General features: G+C 29.0%; 2 protein-coding genes and 2 non-coding genes across 4 annotated transcripts; 3 read left to right on the top strand and 1 right to left on the bottom strand.

Moving 5' to 3' along the window:
* Positions 1-5765: 5765 nt before the first annotated feature.
* Positions 5766-5886, top strand: LOC137833758 (U5 spliceosomal RNA). Its single transcript, XR_011084817.1, has one exon. It is a non-coding gene; the product is annotated as a U5 spliceosomal RNA (small nuclear RNA).
* A 711-nt stretch (positions 5887-6597) lies between these two features.
* LOC137833756 (U4 spliceosomal RNA) lies at positions 6598-6750 on the top strand. Its single transcript, XR_011084816.1, has one exon. It is a non-coding gene; the product is annotated as a U4 spliceosomal RNA (small nuclear RNA).
* Positions 6751-8477: 1727 nt separating this feature from the next.
* On the top strand, positions 8478-10255 carry LOC137832481 (CBL-interacting protein kinase 5-like). Its single transcript, XM_068640671.1, has one exon. The coding sequence runs from the start codon at positions 8728-8730 to the stop codon at positions 10036-10038; it is 1311 nt and encodes a 436-aa protein (XP_068496772.1). The 5' UTR covers positions 8478-8727; the 3' UTR covers positions 10039-10255.
* Positions 10256-17112: 6857 nt separating this feature from the next.
* Positions 17113-19029, bottom strand: LOC137832480 (CBL-interacting serine/threonine-protein kinase 12-like). The gene has a single exon (XM_068640670.1). The coding sequence runs from the start codon at positions 18751-18753 to the stop codon at positions 17230-17232; it is 1524 nt and encodes a 507-aa protein (XP_068496771.1). The 5' UTR covers positions 18754-19029; the 3' UTR covers positions 17113-17229.
* Between the last annotated feature and the right edge of the window lie 4227 nt (positions 19030-23256).

Here is a 23256-nt window from a genome sequence, read left to right as displayed (position 1 = left end):
AATACATGTTTAAGAATGTTATAATTTCTTTGAGGTATTATAAGATTAATCTATAGGAATGCAAGAGTTGCTTTAACAAAGTTAATCTCAGGTTTTTCATCACCTTAGTATGGAGCTGGCTAATATCTGAATGAAAAAATCATCCACAGTTAACATATGTCATTCTCTCATTGAGAAAGCAAGGAGGTGAGAAAATTCTACTAATTTCTCTATCACATTGGGAGTTGAGGAAACCTACTACTACTAGCATGGACAAATATAATAAGTATATATACACAGAATAATGCAATCTGATGCAGGATCAGGACCATATAACCGATGCTCTTCCTTCCTATGCATAATAACTCAAACAACTCCCGGTTCTCGAAGTGGAAAATGACTTTTTCAATTTGGTCCAAAATTGTGAAGGAAACTAGACTCCTAGATAAAATGGCCATATCCTCTGCACCTATTAGATTAAAATCACAGACACACCACCTCTTCCTCCAATGCTATGAAAAAGCTTAATCTGTCCCGTGAGAAGAAAAACAAAAAGAGGGAGAGGAGGATAGCGTGGCGGAGTGATTGGGTGCATGGCTTACGCGCAGCAATAGCTTACTAGTGGTTTCAAGGAGAGTTTGACGCTTTGTGAAGAAGGGAAGAGAGGGGTGTGACTCAGCTTTCTGAGCTTTGCTAGAGAGGTGTGGTTAAACATCTTCTGCTGGCACAGACGTGTCCTTCTCCTGGAGACCCAGATTCAACGTGGAAGCTGAACTCTGATTGAGATGCCTCTATCTCTTCAAATCCATCCACAAACACTGTTCTATATGCTGCACACATCCTTCACCCTTCACCAAGCTTTGTGCAAGGGTATGGAGCAATTGCTTTCACAAGTTTAATATTTTTTATATGTATTTAGTAAAAAGTAATTATCCCTTAATGCATGTTGTTTTCATGAAATCATTTATTTTCATAATAATTTTTTTATTCATAAAAATGTCTAAATAAAACTCCTATATAATATTAAAAATTTCTTTAAACACATTCAGGCCTATCGGTATAGAAAGGGACTTTTTCAAATGTCATTCAGAATTGTGAAGCAAACTACACTCATACACAAAATATCCAAATTCTCTGCTCTCATGATGCTTTAAATCACAGGCACCACCTCCTCTTCCGCCCAATGATCTGAGAAAACTTTATCTGTCTAGTGAAAAGAAAAAAACAAAATATACTTGTCCCTCTGTTCAAATAGAGATGTCTCGTGAAAAGAAAAACCAAAAGAGGGAGAGGTGCTGATTGGAATGTTCCTCTATTCAAATGGATCCAAGGACACTGTTCCATATGCTTGTCACATCCTTCACCAAGCTAGCTACCTACCTAGTCCTCCCTGCAATTCATCTTTTTTTTTTTTTACTTGGACCTTATCAAAAGCATATATATATATTAATAATTACGAGATTGAAGATAATTATTTTATATTTTTTAATTTTAAAATTCAAAATGTATAAGATTTATATTAAAATATTATTTTATTAGTTAAATATCTCTTCATACCAATTTTATTAGAGATTAACTTCATATTAATGATGAGACTATTAATTTTATGTTTAGTTTCACTTAAAAAAACACTTATTCTTCTAAATTTGATCTTTTTATAAACCTGGTGTTGGAAACCCTCTCACATTTCAATTAGTGGGTCATATTTTCAGAATCATTTCCTATCATTTGGTTTATACAGGTTATTTTAAGAGCATTAATTAGTTAATGTCATTCAAATATTGATTGAAAAAATGACATAAAAAAACTTATGAATACAGATATGACACTCTTTTGATAGAACCGAATCTCCATTCTAAATCTCGTGACCCATAAAGTTTTTTCTATAAAATAGAGCTGAGCCACAGGACAAAGTTTATAGAACAGTAAAGAAAAACTACAAATTCTCATATGACACCAAGGTATAATACAATGAAAGAGACATGACTCAGAAGAGAAAATCCAATCATAGTATTTTCATATTTGATGGTCCCATGACCACAGAGAATAAGTACAATTCATAGACAAAAGGAAATTCACTCAATACAAAAAAATTTGGCATATTTAAAAAATATATCAATTTTATGTGAAGCATCATCATCACAAGTATGTTCAAGATTCTTATTTGAATTTGTGTCTTTAATTGAATATACAATATTATTTAGGGAGGCCTCCATATAAGACAACAAGGAATACATATTCCGTAATTAGTGAATTCTAATGTAAAACTGTTTGAAAAATACAAATGACTGCTATATAACTATATATATATATATAGTATTATTAGGACTCTAAACTCCTCAAAATAATATTTATTTAAACATATTAAATATAAAAGTATAGATATCTCTCGTCTGAAAATATATATCATTTTAATGTTACCACACTTAATCTACTTCATTTAACACACAAGCAAAACTATGTAAAAGTGAATTAATATATAAATCATATAAACATTAGCATCCAACATGTTAATGAACTTACATGAAAATGCGAGATAACACGTTATATAGGTTATTGATACACACTTCCAAATTAGATATAAGTTTGTTTTGGCTTTTCGAATAAATTATCAATGAAGATATATATCTTTGTTAATTTGATTGTATTTATATGTGTTTTAATGAACACATATAAATGTATACAATTATCCAATTAAAATCTCCCACTCAAAAAACATATATTATTATAAACAACCTCTTTAACCTCTTTATCATAAGCAAATCATAAATAATTTTGTTTGAGTGAAATGTAATTCAAGAGTAACATTCCTTTGGGGTCCTCTCGTTCCACTCACCATTGCGTCACTTGAATATTTTTTTCAAAACTTGAGTGACAATCACTTATTAAAAATAATCCTAAAAGTTCCAAAATTTCCTCAATTATTATTGGTCACTTAAGCATCCAAGACACACATATGTCTTCTTATACATGTTTAATACATGTGTACATCATCTCACCATACTTATGCATTGGGAATCCTTCATTCTTAATTAATGGGAGACTATGACCAATAAATCTTGGTAATTAATTCATTGAATATATACAATGTCACATTTCAAAATCTTATAATTACATGATAGTCATTTTCAAGATATATAGAAAATAGGACAAACATTAATTATCAATTATCTCTTTACGAAAAAAGCTTCCTATCAGTGTCTATGTAAAGAGAACTTGTGAGAAAGAAAAGTGCAAACAAGTGAGAAGAGCAACATAGAGAATGAATGAGAATTGATATTCACCGTAGTATGAGACTATAAATCTTAGTGAGAAGTTAGAAAGACATTGTATTGCATTCTACAAGTATCAATTTTTTAAGTCTCATAGATTTTTACTTAGTTTACTCTGTTTTATTTTGTATGCTTTATCATTTTTACAAATGTCAATTTTGTATCTACATAAATATGGGAGAATTAGTGCTAATTTTTCAAAAACTATCAAAATAACAAAAACTTTGATATTTTTTTAAAAAAAGTGCCAAATAAGCTAAATTTCCAAACAAAGTGATAAGGTTCTCCATCTAACATATTTTTAATTTGAACTACTTTCAGATCATGACCAACTCCTATTATGATGTTCAGTTCTAGCTTCTAACAACTTTTATCTAGCTAGTGGAAGAAAATAAAGAAAAGGCCGTAAATAAAAAGACAAGAAAATTTATTATTTGTTAGATGAACAAAAAGGATATATGAAGCCATATTTAATAAATTAACAAACCCTAAATATAATTATACTAAATGTATTTTAGCCTTAGGTACTGATTGGCATAATGTAATAATATCTTACTATTAGTTAATTATTTTTAAAAAAAAAATTAATATCAAAATAAACTCAAACGCCTGAATAAAAATTATTAAATATGAAATATAATCCAATAATTATTTAAATATATTACAAAATTAAATTTCTATTAGTTATTCTCATCATAAAATCTAACCCAATATTTTATAATATTGACATAATTTGTATTGACTGGATCTGAGAGGTAGAAAGATAGTCAGAATATTGAAAATTAAAATAATATAAATAAATAATAAAATAAAATAATATTGTATCAAAGTTCAATAAATAAGCCCAAAACACTAAAAATATACTTAGTAAGTGTAAGGTGTAAAGTCCAATCAAGTTAAAGCCCAACAACAACCACTATAAATAAGTGGTATGTTTAACACACACTCACATGAGAGTGATCGAAAACCTAGAAGCTGAGAGCCGAACCAACTCTAGTAGTTGAATGATGGTTCACATCAGGTAGTCGTGAACAAGTCCAAACCCATATAACAAAGAAGAAGAAGAGAGAAGAAGAAGAAGAAAGAGTTAATTATTTTTAAAGTATAAGACTCTTAAAATAATATTCTCCATACAACTCAACTCTTTTTACATAAAATAAACCAGAGAAAGTTTTCCTTTCCTTTATTTCTAGTATCTAAACTTTAATTTTTTGCAACATTTTTCTTTATTTCCCTTCAACCTAACAAAATTATATTAATGTGCATATGTTTGTTCAGGTTACTTATTGATACGGACATAAGTTATATTGTTATTATTCCTCTTAAGGAGTAATTATGCTCATTTAAAGATATCACATGCCAACCTTATTCCTCCCCTGAAAAATATCTGAATTTTTTTCTAATATATACTTACTCTTCTATTTCTTTTACTAAAAACAATTGACTTATTAAAACAAACAAAAAATATTTATATAAACTTAATTTAATATTTCATAATTATGGGTGCTTACACATAAGACTACAACATCTTAAATTACTTTTGAAGACTATAACAGTGAGGAGGAAAATAGTATACTAAATCATCTTATTCAAAATACTTTTTTATTTAAAACTAAGCAGGGTTTCTCTAGGAATTATAGAGTTTCAGCTGACTAATTTTAATTTTGAATTTTGTTAAATACATGAAGTTTTCTCCTCTATAACTGGGCAATGAGGAAAAGTTAATATGATGAAAGAGAAAAAGAAAATATAAATTTTGACTAGACATATAAGTTAAGATATAAAAAGAGAGAATGCACAATGGATTAGGCCTGGACATAACCTTTCATATTTGATGACCTCGTGATTACAAAAAAAAAAAACATCCAATTCATCAACCAAAGTAAACTTACTCTAATTCATAAACAAGAAAAAATGTCATATTTAAAAAAAATATATATACATTTTATGAGATGAGAACATATTAAATAAGTAAAAACAATCATTCTTTCTTAATTTTTTTTTAATGGAATCTACAAAACTATTAAGTGATGCTTCATTAGCTACATAGAACACATGAAATTCATCTTCAAAATAAATCTCTATGGGTAACCAGTGAATTTAGGTTATAAATATAAGTGAGACTCATCGTTTCAGCCTTAAAAAACTATATTTTAAATAACTTAAAGCAAGGGAAAAAATAACTAGAACATATAAAATAAGAACATAATGAAGAGATAGACAACTATTTAACCTAATATCTTTTCATTTTATGTTCTGAAAATCTAACTTTATTAAACTGATATCGAGTTTCTTATACTCCTTTTCTTTGAGATATAAAAGAATGTAGTAGAAAAAAATAGATGAAAGATAAACTATTTCTAATATAATGTAAAGAAATAGACCCTAAAGAGTTTGTTTCGTTGATAGACCGAAGTATCATAAGTGTTTTGTAAAAGGCCCACATTGAGAAACTAGCTAATTGAAATATTCCCTATGCTATAAAATGGAAGAGCTAAGTAAGTTATAAACATACAGCCATGTAGTAAGTACAGAGCGAACTATTCTTTCGCCTTTTACTAAAGAATACCGTGTACTTATTATTTAAAGTGGCATATATACCAATTTTTCTCATAGGGATCCTCTTTTGGGTCCTTTCAGATTTAGTAGAATTTTTACGTAAATTCTTGGTAAGATATACTTTTGTTTTTCTTCTATTTAATTATTAATTGTACAGACATTAAATAAAGGATAATGATATTGATATTTAACCATCATAATCTAGTGTGACAACATATCTAGAAACAGTGAGTATAACTAATAAAACACATTGCTAGTGTGACAGTCCAGAAACAATGAGTAGAGCTAATACTAACTAAAGAATAGTGATTTTTTATCCATAAGGTTTCATCACCAGCATCAGATAGCTTAAAGAATAATGGTTTTTGATCCATATGATTTCATCACCAGCACCTAGCTTTACAAAAAGAATAATGGGTTTTTACCCATATGGTTTCATCACCAGCACCAGATAGCTTAAAGAATATTTCCAGAAACAATGAGTTCTCATATTTTCAGATCCATATGGTTTTTTATCTATATTAATTTATCACCAGCACCTAGCTTTCAAAGTCTGTTTCATGAATATTTCCAGAAACAATGAGTTCCACCAGTGTGTGACAAGAATTTTTTTGCAGAAACAATGAGTTCCTCCAGTGTGTGACAAGAAATTTTTTGCAGAAACAATGAGTTCCTCCAGTGTGTGACAAGAAAAAAATTCCAGAAACAATTAGTCTCACATTGCTAGTGTGTGTCTCATCAATTTGAATTTTTTTTATATATTGATACACATTGATAAAGAGAATTTATCTTTGCGCTTGGGGCAATGACGCAGCTAATGAGGTACTAACCGAGGCGCGTCTATTGCTGGTTGAAAACTATTTCCAAACCCCCTCTGAGGCCTTTGATTGTCTTAGGCCTTGAGAATTTCTGTAAGAGCTCCTTATTATTGGGTAAAGCTCTCTAAATCTAGTGAAAAAACTTTCCAGAACCTTTTCTAAGACTTCCTATGGGTAAAGTAAATCTTGGGATATGAAAATTTGTTAGAATTTTTTAATACTAAGAATCAAAGTTGTTAATTTCAATTTAATAAGTTAAAATAAGTTTGAAAATAAAATTGAAATAAAGAATATAAACAATTTTATTAAAAAAAAATTGTGCATTTATAATACAGCTTTGATTTATTGAACTCGTATGTATATGAATCAAACTATTTCAGAAAATAAATGGTTTTAAAATTTTACACTGAAATTGTTTTATTTTACACTAATTTTAATTATTTTATTTTATACACTTAAGTGACACTACTTCAACTTTCTACTAATTCTTACAAATTGACGTTTTTTATTTCAGATTTTGTTGTTTTCTTTAGATTTTATTGATTATTTTTGTTTACTGTCAAACTTTTGATGGTGTTTATCTGTCTGCCTTCATATGACTTTTTTTTATATTGGAGGTGATCCTTGATTATATGTTGATTTAGTTGGTAACTGGATTGAAAATTTGACTCAGCCCATGAATTAAAGAAAGAAATCATTTGTTCGAAAATGCAAGTGGTGCCATTGGTTTGTTTCTCTCTTTGATTGGCTATGCATATTCATGCATTTATATAATTACTTTATGTACCACTTTTTTTTTACCATATTTTTGTGTATGTGGGCTACTTTTTTTTTATGCTTTTTGTTTGTTATCTTTTCTAAAAAATTGTTGCATTTGTATGTTCAACTTGTGGTCTCCAGATGTCAATTTGTATTCTTGGGACAACCAACAAATTAATAGAAAGATAAAATTGTGTCACGACTTTTACATAAAAAAAACTTTTTATCAAAATAATTAAAACATATACGATTTAAAGTTTATGGATTAGGATTTACAATTTACGATTTCAACTAAGTGTTTTGAACCAAAAATATTTTATCATAACAATTTTAATATATCTCCAAATTCAAACTGAGGTCATATACTACTATTACAACTTTGAAACTCTGTCAACAAACACTATTTATCCAAAGTTGTAACAACGAAACATGATTTACTCAAAATTCTTAACAATTTTTTTATTATAAATGGAAAAATTGCACAATTTTATTGAAAAATCTACCTTCCAAAGTAGTTAAACATGATTTTTCTTTTTATTGATAGAGCAGAAAAACTAACATCTTTCCTATCCTTAGAAAATTAATCACATAATTTCTATAAATAATTTCATACATTAAATTATTTTAGCTTATGCAAAATTTAGATGTTTATTTTATTTTTTTTAAATTGTCTATCAGAATTCTCCAATCAAGCTTTATATAGTTTAGTTGTATTGGTAAATGTATATAAATTTTAAAAAATAGTTGTAGATCGAAATAATTTATTAACCATACCCTAAGATGGCGCATTGGGAAGAGCTGGTATTTATATACTGAAACTAGAGTTCAAAATTCAGGTGGTACAATTTGAAACAGAGGAATGACTGAGGAAAGTAGTCTTTTTGTCTGAACTGTTGATGTGAATGAGAGTAATGTTGGTAAATACCGTCATGTCCCTGAACTGCACATGCAGCTAAAACAAGACCACAAACATAACCATTCCGTATATTTTTGTTCATTTCACTATTTTTATACATTGCCACTACACGTAAGGGTCTTGATTTCGTGTTTTGTCCCTTAAATTCCTCTAACAGATAACCATTTTGTCAGATCTTCATCTCTCTGCACCAAGAGGAACACCCCTCACCCTGCCAAAGGTGGGTTCCTCACACAGCTTCCTGAGCCTTCACGTTTTCCCTACCCCACTTTGGTTTTTCTAAGTGTTCCACATAGACAAAATGGAGAGCATAAGAGCAAGACAATCTTATGTTTTACTGCTCAGTGATCTCACTCTTTTTTCAGGCTCTTAACCCATCACTACTACCCTTCCTTTGTTCCTCCACATTCAGGAATCAGGAGGAATGGAGAAAAATGTTCTCATGCAAAAGTATGAAATTGGACGTTTCCTTGGACAAGGAAATTTCGCCAAAGTTTACCATGCAAAGAACTTGAAGACAGGTCAGAGCGTGGCCGTGAAAGTAATCAACAAAGAGATGATGATGAAGGTGGGTATGGAGGAGCAAATCAAGCGTGAAATCTCAGTGATGCGCCTTGTGAGGCACCCCAACGTTGTGCAGCTGTATGAGGTGATGGCAACCAAGAAAAAGATATATTTTGCAATGGAAATGGTGAAAGGTGGTGAACTTTTTGATAAAGTGTCCAGAGGGAGGTTGAGGGAGGATGTAGCAAGAAAATATTTTCAGCAGCTGATTGATGCTGTTGATTACTGCCACAGCCTAGGGGTGTGTCATCGTGATCTCAAGCCAGAGAACCTTCTTGTTGATGAAAATGGGGACCTCAAAATTACAGATTTTGGTTTGAGCGCATTGGTTGAGTCCAGAAAGAACAATGGCCTTCTTCACACAGTATGTGGAACTCCAGCCTATGTAGCTCCTGAGGTGATAAAGAAGAAAGGATATGACGGAGCCAAGGCAGATATATGGTCTTGTGGAGTGATTCTGTATGTTCTTTTGGCAGGTTTTGTTCCTTTCAGTGATAAAAATTTGATGGAGATGTATAAGAAGATTATCAAAGCAGATTGCCAATTCCCAAAATGGTTCTCTCCAGATGTAAACAGACTTATTTATAGGATCCTTGATCCGAATCCAACGAGGAGAATTACTATTGCTAAGATTGTGCAAAGTCGTTGGTTTAGAAAGGGGTATGTGCAGATTCAAGAATTTCAGCTGCCGCCATTGTTCCCTAGAAATGGTGCTGATATCTTGGATGTTCAGGTTGCATTTGGTTCATCAGATTCAGATGGCAGTCCAATGTCAATTAAAGAAGAAAGCCCCCTGAAGCTATATCAATTCAATGCATTTGATTTGATATCACTATCATCAGGTCTTGATCTTTCTGGTTTGTTTGAAAATGATCAGAATGAAAGACAACTGACGAGATTTACTACAAGAGAAACACCTTCAACTGTTGTATCAATGCTTGAAGAGATAGCACAGATAGATGATAAATTTAAAGTCTCTAAGAAAGATGGGGTAGTTAGATTGGAGGGATGCCAGACGGGGATAAAAGGCCAACTCACTCTAGATGCAGAAATTTTTGAACTTACATCTTCCTTGCATGTTGTCGAGGTAAAAAAAATTGCTGGAAACACATTGGAATATTTCAAATTCAGGGAACAGTACTTGAAACCTTATCTGAATGAAATAATTTAAGTCTGTGGAGGATATCAGCAGTAGCAATGGTAGCATATCACAAATGTTTGCGGACAGACTTCTTTTTTATTGGATAGAAGGTCTTCTTTCATGCATTTTTCTATGGAAATGATTTGCAAAAATGTTAGCAATGTTTTGTCTATAGAAAGATGGTTTCCACTGCTGTCAGAACTATTTAAATTGATAGCATAGGTAGTTATATTCAATGGGTATTGCAAACTACAACCTAGTTGATTACTTTGAACATCAATACACAAAAACAAAATTCAGAAAACAGAATAACAAGAATTAAGCACTATATATCTAGGCTGACGTCAACTCCTCTTAGGTTAAAAAATTAGAAAATTCAAAGAAAAACGATTTTGAACCTAACCGAGCAACTCAAACTTTTTTAGTGTACCAATAAACTCTTTCAGAGTGGTTAGAGTTTAACCTCTTGGCTTTCATTCTACAAAATTATATTACACTTCAGCTCAAAGCAAATTATATTAAGACTTTCCTACCTTAAATCTGAAGAGGCTTCTATTACATCTATTTCTAATTGTAAGTGCCCACATCGCATATTTGAGAAAACCAAAACTTAGAATAGTAAGTTAATTGGTGTAAACCAAATGATTGTGTAAATTGGTGACAGAGACGATGAATTGATCCTTTCAATTGATCCTTTCAATTAGCTTTGAGTACATTTCTATTTCCTTTGTTTATTAGATTTGGATCAAATATGGTCATCTCTCCCAGTTTAATTGTGCAACTTCATGCTTCTATGAAATTTGTTTACAAAAATGTTTATGTTTCTCAAATTAGATTGTCCATATAAATATTTAATATGTTTTAGTCTCTATTTTATTAAAAGTGATTGATTTTATTTTTTAATCAACAACATAAAAACATATATTTTTAGGATAAATATAGAAAAAAAATGTTTTTATAAGCTAAAAATCATCATTTGAGGAGCGAAAATATATTTTATCCAAAATGTTAAGTATCATATAAATACTCAGGATATTAAAGGAGTTACATTTAGCATTTACTCTGTACGAAGGTCAATAGGTTAAATAACAAAATTATTTTTGGAATTTGCAATTTGGAGATTTTTTAGTTCCAATTACGTAATCTTAGATTTTTTTTTTATTGTATAAATAATTTGCAATTTGGAGTTTTTTTTAGTTCCAAAAATCCTAAAACTTTATTTTATTTTATTTTTTAGACTGTAATTTAAAAATTATTTTTTACTTTGAATTATATAATTTAGAAGTTATTTTTTTATATATAAAAAACTTCATGATTGTAAAAATTTGGAAATAATCTTTTATTTTTAGATTGTTTAATTTTAAAAAATTTAAATTGTACAATTTGAATTATTTTTACTTTTAATCATGTTATTCAAAAGTATAAATCTAAAAATTATTTCTTTTATAAAAAAATGTTTTCGAATTGTATAATTGAAAGTTTTTTTATACAAAGACTTATTATGAATAACACAATTTAAAAGAGTCAATGATAAGGGATAATTTAGTCTTTTGACCATCTAAATGAGAATGCGCATAAAATTATGGGGTGCAGAAATAAATTATATCTGTCGGTCCTTCCTGAAATGAAAATTGGTCCAGAAATTCAGTGTACCATTTTTAGTAGGTCCTTTGTTTCAGTATCTTAATAAAATTTCTCAACACCTATTTTTTTTTCTAATAAACTTTTCTGAAAGCATTCTTTATACTATGAAAAACGCATTCCAAATGAGGGAGATATTAAAACAAATTCATAGATGTAAAAAAAAATACAAAATAAAAGCCTAAAAGTAATTAATTTCAAGGCATAATCCTTGTATTCCTAAAAAAATTGGATGTGTTTTCCTGAGAATATATAAAATCTTATCTTTACATTTGAAGTTGTAAATAGTAATAATAATAATAAATTATTTCAAAATCAATATTAACTACAAAACTAAGTTCATCTATAAATAGCATTTTGAAACTTAGTAAGTGAATAAGAGAGTAATGAATGAAACAACAAATAATTATAAGTATAGAAAAAGTATGTTGAAGTAAGTCTCGTTATGAATGTATTTTGGTAATCTTTTGATTTATGATGTAATTATATTAAGTTTTATATATTTTTTTCAACCAACGAAATATATATATATATATATATATATATATATATATATTTTATCAGCAGGTATAATCTCAAAATGTTTATATAGTGCATGTTAACTGTTACAACTTTAAGTGAGTTGGAAGTTTATTAGACAAAAATAAATAAGATGAACAGTATATAAATTAAAACATTCATAAATATATTAACTCAAGATTTTGAGTTAAAAATTGTGTTTTTTTATTTCTTGTATGAATTTGTATACATGTTGAGTGTATAATTGAAAGTGTGCATCATGAGCAAAGATAAGCATGATAACAGGGGTGACATGTCGCACGCCAAAGACTTTTTATGTGTGGTTCTTGGTATGATTCACTTTGGAAAACGTGGCTCTAAATCTGGTATCACCATTGTCTACCTGTATAAATTAGACGTGTATTTACAAAACATTAACTATAAAAGCATTTATAAATTCATTGCCTCCAACTTATAGGTGTGTGTTTTTTATTTTTTATTCAATTTTCTTCTCAGTTGAAAATTATGGTCCCTAATTGAAAAAGTTGTTGAACCAAATAGTTGAATATTTGAATCCATATGGTTACACCCAAACCACGTACACCACAAAATAAAGCCCAATTATATTAAGACGCAAGAGTTCTTGTAAACATGACTCACGTAATTGTTGGTCATATAGCACACAGATAATTAATATTAATTCTAATATTTTAGTCAAATAACTGACTTCCTGAAACCCAATATTTATTTCCTTTGAGTTCAGAGACTTTTCTCGCGAGTGATGATGTCTAGATAATCACAACTTTACTAAACTGCATGAACTTGATAAATGTAAAAATCAAGCTAGTTGATGTAGTGTATGAGGTTGTGAAGAGGAACTAGTAGAGGCTAACACTGAACAAGTGTGACCAAAAAATGAGGTTGTCACTTGCAGTTTGAAAAAGTCATATCCAGATTCATGCTCTTCGTCTTAGATTCATGTCACTTTCTACATTAGTTCTTTTTAAACGACATAACAAATAGACTTTCTATTGATTATTTAATTGACATAAAATGCAAAAATAAATAAATTATACAGTATATCTATATTAATTTTATCACTCACATAGAGAATTTAAAATAATCGTCACAAAAATTCTTTGTATCATCAACACTTTGTTTAATTAAAATCGAATTTATATATATATAATTTTATTTTTAACTTTTTTTGACTTAGATGATGAAAAGTTGAGAAGTAGAAAATGAAAGAAAAGAAAAAAAAACAGTTAAAATGAGTGAAAAATGTGATTTTTGAATTAAGTAAAAAATAATTAAAATGAGTGAAAAGTGAGATAATTTTTATTATTAGTTATTTTAATACATTTTGAATTATTTATTATTATTGTAATAATTAAAACATTAATATTAATAAAAAATCATGACATAATCCATTAATAATGCAAATTTACTTAATATTTTAGATAAATAATATATACATGATTGTGTCGACTTTGAGCGCAATTCTCCTCATACTCCTCCTCGTACTCCTTGTGTTTGTGTGGAAAGACGCACTTCAAAAAGTTGCTTTAAATTATCGTTTTCCACGAACATTATCGAAGGCAAACATAACGGGGAACAACTTTCTTTTAACATGTAAACTCCCATCTTTCCTCTCCTAGATCCAAACAAGACTTCAAGTATCACATTTAAATTTTTTCAATGAAAAAATAAAATATTAAATTATTTTGGTTAATTAGTTATTGACCAATTAAAATATTAGGTTACATGTAACGTGTCATTTTTTAAAAATATTATCATATTCTTACTCAGTATTATGTGGATAAAAGAACTAAATAATATTTTAATATTCACATTAATTAAAATATGAAGAGACAAAGAAGATAGAGAAATGTTCAACATTCTAAAGAGTTCTCCCTGAATCAAACATGTATTTGGATGATGTCATGCAATGTTTCCTTCAAACCAGTTATGTGATCAGCATGAGTCCCATCTCCAAGATTAGTGGCTAACGCTTGTTATTTTCGCGTCTGTTTCTGCATAACCGTTTTGTGGCACTCGCGTGTATGGACAATTTAAATTTTGGAAGCATTCTTGTGGTTGCTATTTTTAGATAAATTTTGGAAATCTATTGTGGCACTACAAAGATAGCACGTGTTCAGGAAACGTCATCCATTCAGATAATCTCTGTTTAATTTCTCCCTCTTTTATGGACTCTGACGTATGTAAGTACCCTTTTTTCCCTTCAATTTGCCTAACTAATAACTTTTATATTCATATAAACTAACATGTAAATGAAGTGCAAGTCAACATAATTCAAGCGAGAGAATATGCAAACACAAACACTTTGGGGGGACTAATCAAAGGGAATCAATGCAAGTAATCCACTTTTATTTGTCTTCATCTAAAGCTGTGCATTTCTAACATAATAAACGTTTTCTATGTATGTTGTCATAGACTAAACATTAACTTCTAAATTGAATTTTTTTTAAGAGAAGTCGTACTTTAAAAACATGAATTTAATTTTTTTAATTATTTTTGTGAAAATTGAATTTATAAACACAATTTTTATTTTTTATTTTTTATTTATCATGTAGAAATTGTGTGAGAGAATATAATTTTAATGTTTTTGAAGCATATAATGTCATATCGCTAAAACAAGTCTACACATGTAAACTTAATACCAAACATAAGTGATAACATAAATTTATTTTCAAATAAATTTCGTAAAAAACTTCTTATCCTATTTCCTCTTCACCTCAAAACTTTCATGAGTGAAAATAACCCCAAATTCTTCGACCTTATGGAATATAACCTTTGTTGAGATAAATCATTAATCATTTGAAAAAAGTTAAAGAATTTCATGTATAAAGGTGACATCTTGTTAGTAAGAGGTTGCTTGGATTTTTTTATCTCTTAAATCTCTCCCAACAATCTTTTGTTCTTGTAGTCAACTATGAGAAATTTTAGAGACATTAAAATCGTGTTTTCTCACATAATTTTTACAAAAAAAAAAAATTGTGTTTATAAGTTTGTTTTCACAAAAATAATTAAATAGTAAAATTGTGTTTCTAACTTCACTAAGAAAAAAGAAATAAAAATATTAGAAAGCATGTTTAAAAAGCATGACTTCAATTTTGAAACATTGTGCAAAAACAAAGTTGTGAATGTAAGTAAGACACTCATAGCTTCTAGTCATGATCTTTTAAAGAGGATTGATGAGCGCGTGTTAAGAGTGTTCAATCCACCTTCATTTTTCATTCTTCTCTCATATGGAGAGATTGAAGATGATGTCCACGTAAGACCCAAATAATTTACTCATATACTTTTGCACATACTACCTTTGAGATGAGACATTGTCACTACATGCGTAAGGAAGATAAAGAAAAAAAAAACAATGAGGCACTCGGGAAGACGAAGATGTGTTATTTAAGAGAGAATCGATTTTCTCATATAATTAAAATCAATTTTAATAACTTTGTATTATATAGAAAAATCACTTTCATATTAAATATTACATAAATTAATCTAACAAAAATATTTAATTATATAATTAATAACAACATATAATTATAAATAATGATAATAATAAAATAAAATTATAACATAAACAAAATATATATAGTTATATAAAATAAAAAAGGTATATAATAATAATAATAATTATTGTCATAAATTATAACATAATTAATAATATTATTTAAATATAATACAAAACTATTTTGTATTATATTTTTAAAATATTTGAATATTTTAATTGTTTATTTTATGTAATAATTTCCAATTTTTACATATTGATAATTTTCCATCCAAAAATATCAAAAATAATGTTTTAATTACAATAAATAAAAATTAACAAATAAATAAATCTTATTTTTTAATTAAATATAATGAAATTTCTATATGTTTTAATAATATTACTTTTATCATAACTTTTAATCTTCCATGTTACACAACTTTTATTTTTTTAAATAATTATTTAACGGTATCGAAAATAATTTACAAAAATTTAATTAACTAAATCTACACAAAAATTATCATAATTCATTATTCAAATATTTTTTAATAATAAAGTAAATTTATAAACTTATATTTTACACTTTTAAAAAAATTCTAGATTATCTTTTAATCATCACATCACTCATAAATTTTAATAAATCATCGTCAGAATTGCACTCTAACATTTTTCAATCTAAATAAACTTCCACATCCTCTCAAATCATCAACCCCTCAAATCTCCATAGATCTTCTCCCCAATACAAAGGCAAAGACAGCCTAAGCCTTCTTTGTTGTGCTTAAAAGTACAATTTCTTGATTTTGAAGTTGTACTTCTAACTACTATATATTTATTTTCATATAAATTTTAAAATTTACCTGTGTAAAATCAAGTTAGAGGAGTTGTGTAAATTTACCTCCATTTACTTACAAAGTAACAAAATTTGTAGCAGGACAAGAGGTATATTTTTAGTCAGTGGTGTCTATATAATATTGGAATGAATTTCTCCTAGTAAGTTTCCTAGGTGCTGCTGGACCATTGAATGTGTTCAACGTCAGTTACACAGCTTCAAACATGAATGTGTTCCTCTCCAAAGGAAAAGGATATTGGTATTAGGCCATGTATAAGTTTAATATTTTGAAGTCCCCCACTTATTTGACATCTATCAAGAGAGACACATACTAGAAACTTGAACTCTTCCTACATCTCCAATTTCAAATGAATTTCTGAAGAGACAAAGCCAGTGAATTGCCACATGGACAAACCGTTTTGCTATTTCTGATTACTTGATATACAAAGCCAAAGTAATATACAGTTTAGCAACAAGGAGCCAAGAAAAGTAAATACATACATACATACATACTCATTCACTATATTCAATTAGCCTTTTTTTTTGTCGTATAGAATTTAAAGATACCAACACAGTAGGCACCTAGCGCTTCAGTTAATAAGCAAACCTAAAAGCAGGAGAATTCTGTGGGCAAAATTTCTTACCGATTTTCATACACAATCTATAAAAAAAAATGAAAGCAAAAGAGAGAGTGAGAGATAGAGAGAAGGCTTGAGTTTACCCTTTTCTCTTCTCTACCTCACTCATCAGAAGGTACATAGCATGGGCTTCCGATTTCAGAAGAAATGTCCGGAACAGATTCAGAAAGGCCACCTAGTAAGGAAGTTTGAGGTGTAGACAAGCCTGAAGAAGTTGAAGACTCCTCCACCATCAAATTCTGCAGCCCAGGCTTCAATTCATTGTTACAAAACCTCTCATACTCAGCTCTATCCCCTCCCTTTTTCTTCACCTCCACCACAACCAATGAAGGTGTCAACTCAAAAATCTCAGCAGCAATAGTCAAAGGCCCCTTCACCCCCTCTCGGGTACCCTCCAAACTCACCCTGCAATCCTTCTTCCTCACTGTAAAACTGACCAACTGGGCAATCTCCTCCAACTTGGAAATAATCATGTTAACCGGTGCAGCAGTCACAAACCTGGTCTCATCCTCCTTCTCCTCAAACAACCCGGAGAGATCAAATCCAGGGGAGAAAGATATAATGTCAAAAGCATTCAAACTAGGAGGTCTGGGCAAAGGAGTATTCTTTCTCCTAAAATCAACCTCCGTATCAGACTCTGAAATCGAGTAATCCGAAAAAGAAGCAACAGAAGCAACATCGTCATCATTGTCCAAAAGCACATCATCATCCACATTGCAAAGCCTATCATCCTCAACATAAAACTTGATCTGCTTGAACCCTTTCTTGAACCACTTGTTCTCCATAATCTCAGGAATCGCAATCCGGGTTTCAGGCTTTGTGTCAAGAAGCTTCGTGAGAAGCCTGGACAAATCAGGAGAAAACCACCTGGGACACCGAAACTCCCCTCTGTAAATCTTCTTATACATTGCCATAACATTCTGGTCGTGAAAGGGCAAATACCCCGCCATCAACACAAACAACACAACCCCACAAGACCAGAGATCCACCTTAGCACCATCGTATCCTTTCCTCGCCAAAACCTCGGGAGCAACATACGCAGGTGTCCCACAAAATGTGTGGAACAACCCATCCTGTCGGATTTGATCAGAAACCGCACTCAACCCGAAATCAGACACCTTAAGATTACCATTCTCATCAAGTAAGAGATTTTCAGGTTTGAGATCTCTATGGTACACCCCTCTGGCGTGGCAGAACCCCACCGCGGAGATTAACTGCTGAAAGTACTTCCTGGCAACCTCTTCTTTGAGCCTTCCTTTTGCGACCTTGTTGAAAAGCTCGCCCCCGCGAACGTATTCCATTACGAAATAGATCTTGCTCTTGGTGGCCATGACTTCGAAGAGTTGCACGATGTTGGGGTGGCGCACGCGGCGGAGGATGGAGATCTCGCGCTTTATGTGTGCCACCAAACCTCCCTTCAGAATCTTCTCCTTGTCGATTACCTTGATGGCCACGCCTTCGCCGGTTTTCAGGTTCCGCGCGTAGTAGACCTTCGCAAAGGTTCCATGACCAAGGAGCTTCCCAATCTCGAAACGACCCAATAGAAGGTTCGATGACTCCTTCTTGTGGTGGCTCGTGGGGGTGGTGGTGGTGTTGGGAGGGGTCTTCGAAACGACGTCGGCCATGGGTGGCCCTCAGATTTGAAATTTGGAGGCTAAATTTTTAGTTTCTGTTTTGTTTTGTTTTGGTTGAAGGAAGACAAGAATGGAGGTGGTGGGTGGTGATTGGTGATTGTTGATTGTTGATTGATTGGCCTCTATTGAAGGTTGTTGGAATGGGTGAATGGACGGAGGGAGGAACAAAGGCTGTGGTTTTGATTTGTTTGAGGTTTCCTATGTGTGAGAGAAAGTGTTTAAACAAATTTATCGTATTTGGTTCAAATTCAAATAACAGATGAAAGAATGAAAGAGAGAGGTGCTTATATAAGGGAGACTATATACCACCATTAATTTCTTTCTATTTTTCTTTTACATTTTTATCTTTTCCTTTTTATTTATTTATTTGCTTTTGCAAATTTTACTGCCAATAGTTTTCTTTTTCTTAATGTTTTTGTTTCGCATTAGCGAATTGTAGTCTCAGCAAAATTGAACACACTTTGGTTCCAAAATATCCTAAATTACCAGAAACTTACACCGATTAGATTAGGGTTTTTTATGAGTGAAAAATTTACTGCATTCAAGTATTCTCCAATGAAGTCTCAAGCATTCAACCGTCTCTACATTATTATTTTATTTTACTACTTATCAAGCTCTATTTGTAGCTTTATTGTTATGTTTTTTAAATTAAATAACAAATGTTATTAAATATTGATTTAAAAATTTAACAAAAAAAAATTATTTCAGACTTATTTTTATTATAATTCTTTGTGACAAATTAGAACATGAATTCCACAATCATACAAATTTAATTTAAATAAAAAATAGGTTTGTTCAATTTTTAATTTAAAGTTTATTATTATAGTTTGATGTATAACCCTGACAAAGAAAAAAAATGTATACATAACCTTTATATACAAAAACATGTACTTTTATATATATATATATATATATATATATATATATATATATTCACCTACTACATCATTATTTCATTAATAACAATCTTCTTATCTAACAAATAAAAAATAATTAATTGTGATTATTCAAAAATAAATTTATCACATTTTAATTTAATATATTTTTTATTTAATAAAGACTAATATCATACTCATCAGAACCACCATAATTGAGCTAATAGGAATTAACCATACGATTTGTATTAGGTAGTTACTTTCTTACCATACAAAATATTATTAAAATAATCTTCATTTTTTCGCTCTGATGTATTATTGTGTAATTAAAATTAAATTAATCATTAATAATAAATTTTGTGTTTAATATTATATAATATTATTTTAGGTATTTTCAGCACACCTACTATGGGACAACACAGTGATAAAGGGTAATATGGATAAAACATCATAATAATCATGTATCTAAACATAACATACATCAATATCAATATGCATCATGACATGTTATAGCTATATTATTCAAACAAACAATAAAAATATATATATATATTCATAATTTGGTATATATTCATAATATATATTAAATTTAAAATCTAAATAATTGTAGTTAAAATCTTGGTAACTAATTTAGAAACTATTTAATAATAATAGAAACTAATTTAAAAATAAAAAATTATTTTAGTCTCTATAATTGTCTCTAATTTAGTCATTATAGTAACCAATTATTTTTTTTTCTTCTAAAATTAGTTTCTATTCAATAATTTTGTTGTTGTCCTAATTGGAGAAAAAAAAAAAATTAAGAAAACAATGAAATTTATGAGATGATAAAGACTTAAAATTCCAACTTATAAATTAAAGATAGCTTATAATTGTAACCTTTGTTATATTTAAAGTCACCTCTTTACTAGAAATAAAAACTGGTTCTTGCATATGATACGAGGATAAACATATAAAACTTAAAACTCATATTACTTTATTTTATAAAAATAATCTTTAAGTAATGTAATTTTGAAAAATATATTATTATTTTGTGTGATTGTGCATTACTATTTAATATGAAATTTTTTTCTACTCCATTTTATTTTATTCTAGATAACTTGTTGAATTAATTCGAATATAAAACTAATTTGAATTAATTTTTGTTTTTTAAAAATTTAATATAATTCAAATCTATTAAAATTTATAATATAACTAAATACATACCATAATTGGATTTGAAATCTATTGTGTTTCAATAATAATTTTCTACTTTTTATTAACATTTATGTGAGATTATAGTTTAAATTAATTTTAAAATTTAAGAATTTTAAACATGTTTTAACTCATTCTTATATTTTATTTTATTTAAAAATACAAGTGTAGCAAATTTTAAACTTGTGCTATGCACAAATTCATGAAAATTATATTTGTATTTAATACTATTTAAAAAACAAGCATGGTTAAAAAAAAAAAGATCACACCGTACAGATTAACAAACTTTTTTGTAAATCAGAGTGAAAAAAGTGACCTTAAAAAATTTAAAATCACATTCAACATTCTTAATTACTCGTACAAAGTTATTGATTATATTTTTTTTAATAAATTTTGTTTAGAATCAATTGCATAAAAAGAAAATACGCGTGCATTATTATCCTTTTTATATGATTTTGCTGAATGACTTGCATAACAGACATTTTCCCATACATTTTGTAAGATCTCATACTTTTGTTTAATTTAATGCAAAATCTATCTGATAAAAACAGTAACATGTGATTTTAATGATAATGTTAATTATAATACAAAATATTTATTTAAATCATAAAAAAAACTTATATTTAATTTTCAATATTAAGTTTATAAATTCTTTATTAGGTAGACATATGTATATTTTGTATAAGATCATTTTATTTAAAATAGTCATTTAAGTCAAAGCAAATCAATAAGCTCATCGATCTAACACGTTTAAATAGATTAAGTTGAGTTATATAATTAAACCTACAAATTTATGGAATAATTCAATCAATATATCTACCAATTTACAGGTTAGTGACTAGATGGATTGGATTGGATGAATCACTAAATTAATATTTATTTTTTTACTAAATCACTAAATTTTTATTTAACATTTATAATGTAAATTATTCTATTTATTTGATAAAATAACTCATCCATCTTAAAATGAATTGAATTTTCTATCTAATAAAAAGGTGGGTTAAATCAAATTTAACATATTTTTCAGTTATGTAAATACGTGAGTTGAATTAATTCATCTGGTCATTTCTAAAATTCAGTAGATAATTATAAAGGACTTGTTTTTAATTCAATGTAATTATATATTTAAAAATTCATAGAACTGATTAAATCTGTCTCTTTTTTTTTAATTTTTTTGTTGAGAAAAGTTAAAATATTATTAGAAACTTGGTTAAGAGATACGTAACCATTCACACCAACAATTGTTGATTAAATTGGTTTTTCTTAATTTGTGAGTTTGGTCTCTGAATTAAGATGAGATTTAAGATTTTTTTTTATTATTTGGAAGAATAAAGATTTATTGGACTTTTAGCAGCGAAACATGTGTTGTTGTGGTCTTCCAAGCTAATGGGTATTTCCTTTTTAGTGGCACTCACACATGTTTGCAGGCACCTCTCCTCTAGTTGACCAACACGTGTATCTATATTATTAAAAAGACATGGATAATAATTAGAATAATAGAATATAAAATATTATAAAGTAATTATAATCATTTAAGAAGCACACGTGACATCTGAGTTTGGTTACATGCCATGTTGTGGGTTTCGTTGTTATTTATGTATTGTGGGTGGTAGACTCAGAACTCAAACAACAAAGCTTGCAAGAAACTAATAGGTTGTCACGTAGCATGGTCGAAGGATAAGAACCTTTTTAGAATCATACTATTTCTTCACGCAACAATTTACAATATGCTTCCTCTCATTTAAGCTTCTGTATATATATTTAATGCACCATAACTTCTCTTTCCTTTTCAGATTTGTAATTGGTCGGCTACAATAAACAAATTTCATACCATTATCGTTTGTAAACATTTTTTGTTTTAATTTATTGGATTTTTTTTAGAATGAAATTGCGAAGGAGCATTTGAATTTCAGAAATTATCTTAAGAAAAAGCAGGAGTTGAAAAGTCAACTGTGTGTGGGTGGTTAATGATTGTGACACGCAACGGGCAAGGCTATAATATAATGAATGAAGTTTGAAGTTAGTTAAGTAGTTGATTTTGCCTCCAATTTTTTAGCTGATATTCATGTTATTGTCGGTTTCGAATGCATATTTATTTTCATGTACTGTTTAGCTTTACTTTTAGCAACATCATGTTTACACATCAAAGTCAGCTTTAAAAAATGACGTAGAACAGAGTGAAGGAATTGGAGAAGCCGACTCAGAAACCACATGCTTCAATTAATAGAATCGTGATACTTCCTCAGAAAAATATTTATATCAGTTTTGCACTTTGTTTGTTCAAACAATTGAAATTAAGCTACCTGCTGTTGTGTTTTATTACATAAAAATGGCATAAACGCTAAAAAAATGTGTATATATACTAGCAAAGTTGTTATCTTTTATGAGATTATGAAAAATGCTCCAACTGGTAAGAGTTAAAAAT

This window comes from Phaseolus vulgaris, chromosome 6 (genome assembly GCF_000499845.2).
Source record: "Phaseolus vulgaris cultivar G19833 chromosome 6, P. vulgaris v2.0, whole genome shotgun sequence".
Classification (NCBI taxonomy): domain Eukaryota; kingdom Viridiplantae; phylum Streptophyta; class Magnoliopsida; order Fabales; family Fabaceae; genus Phaseolus; species Phaseolus vulgaris.
This window is presented reverse-complemented; position numbering and strand designations above follow the sequence as displayed.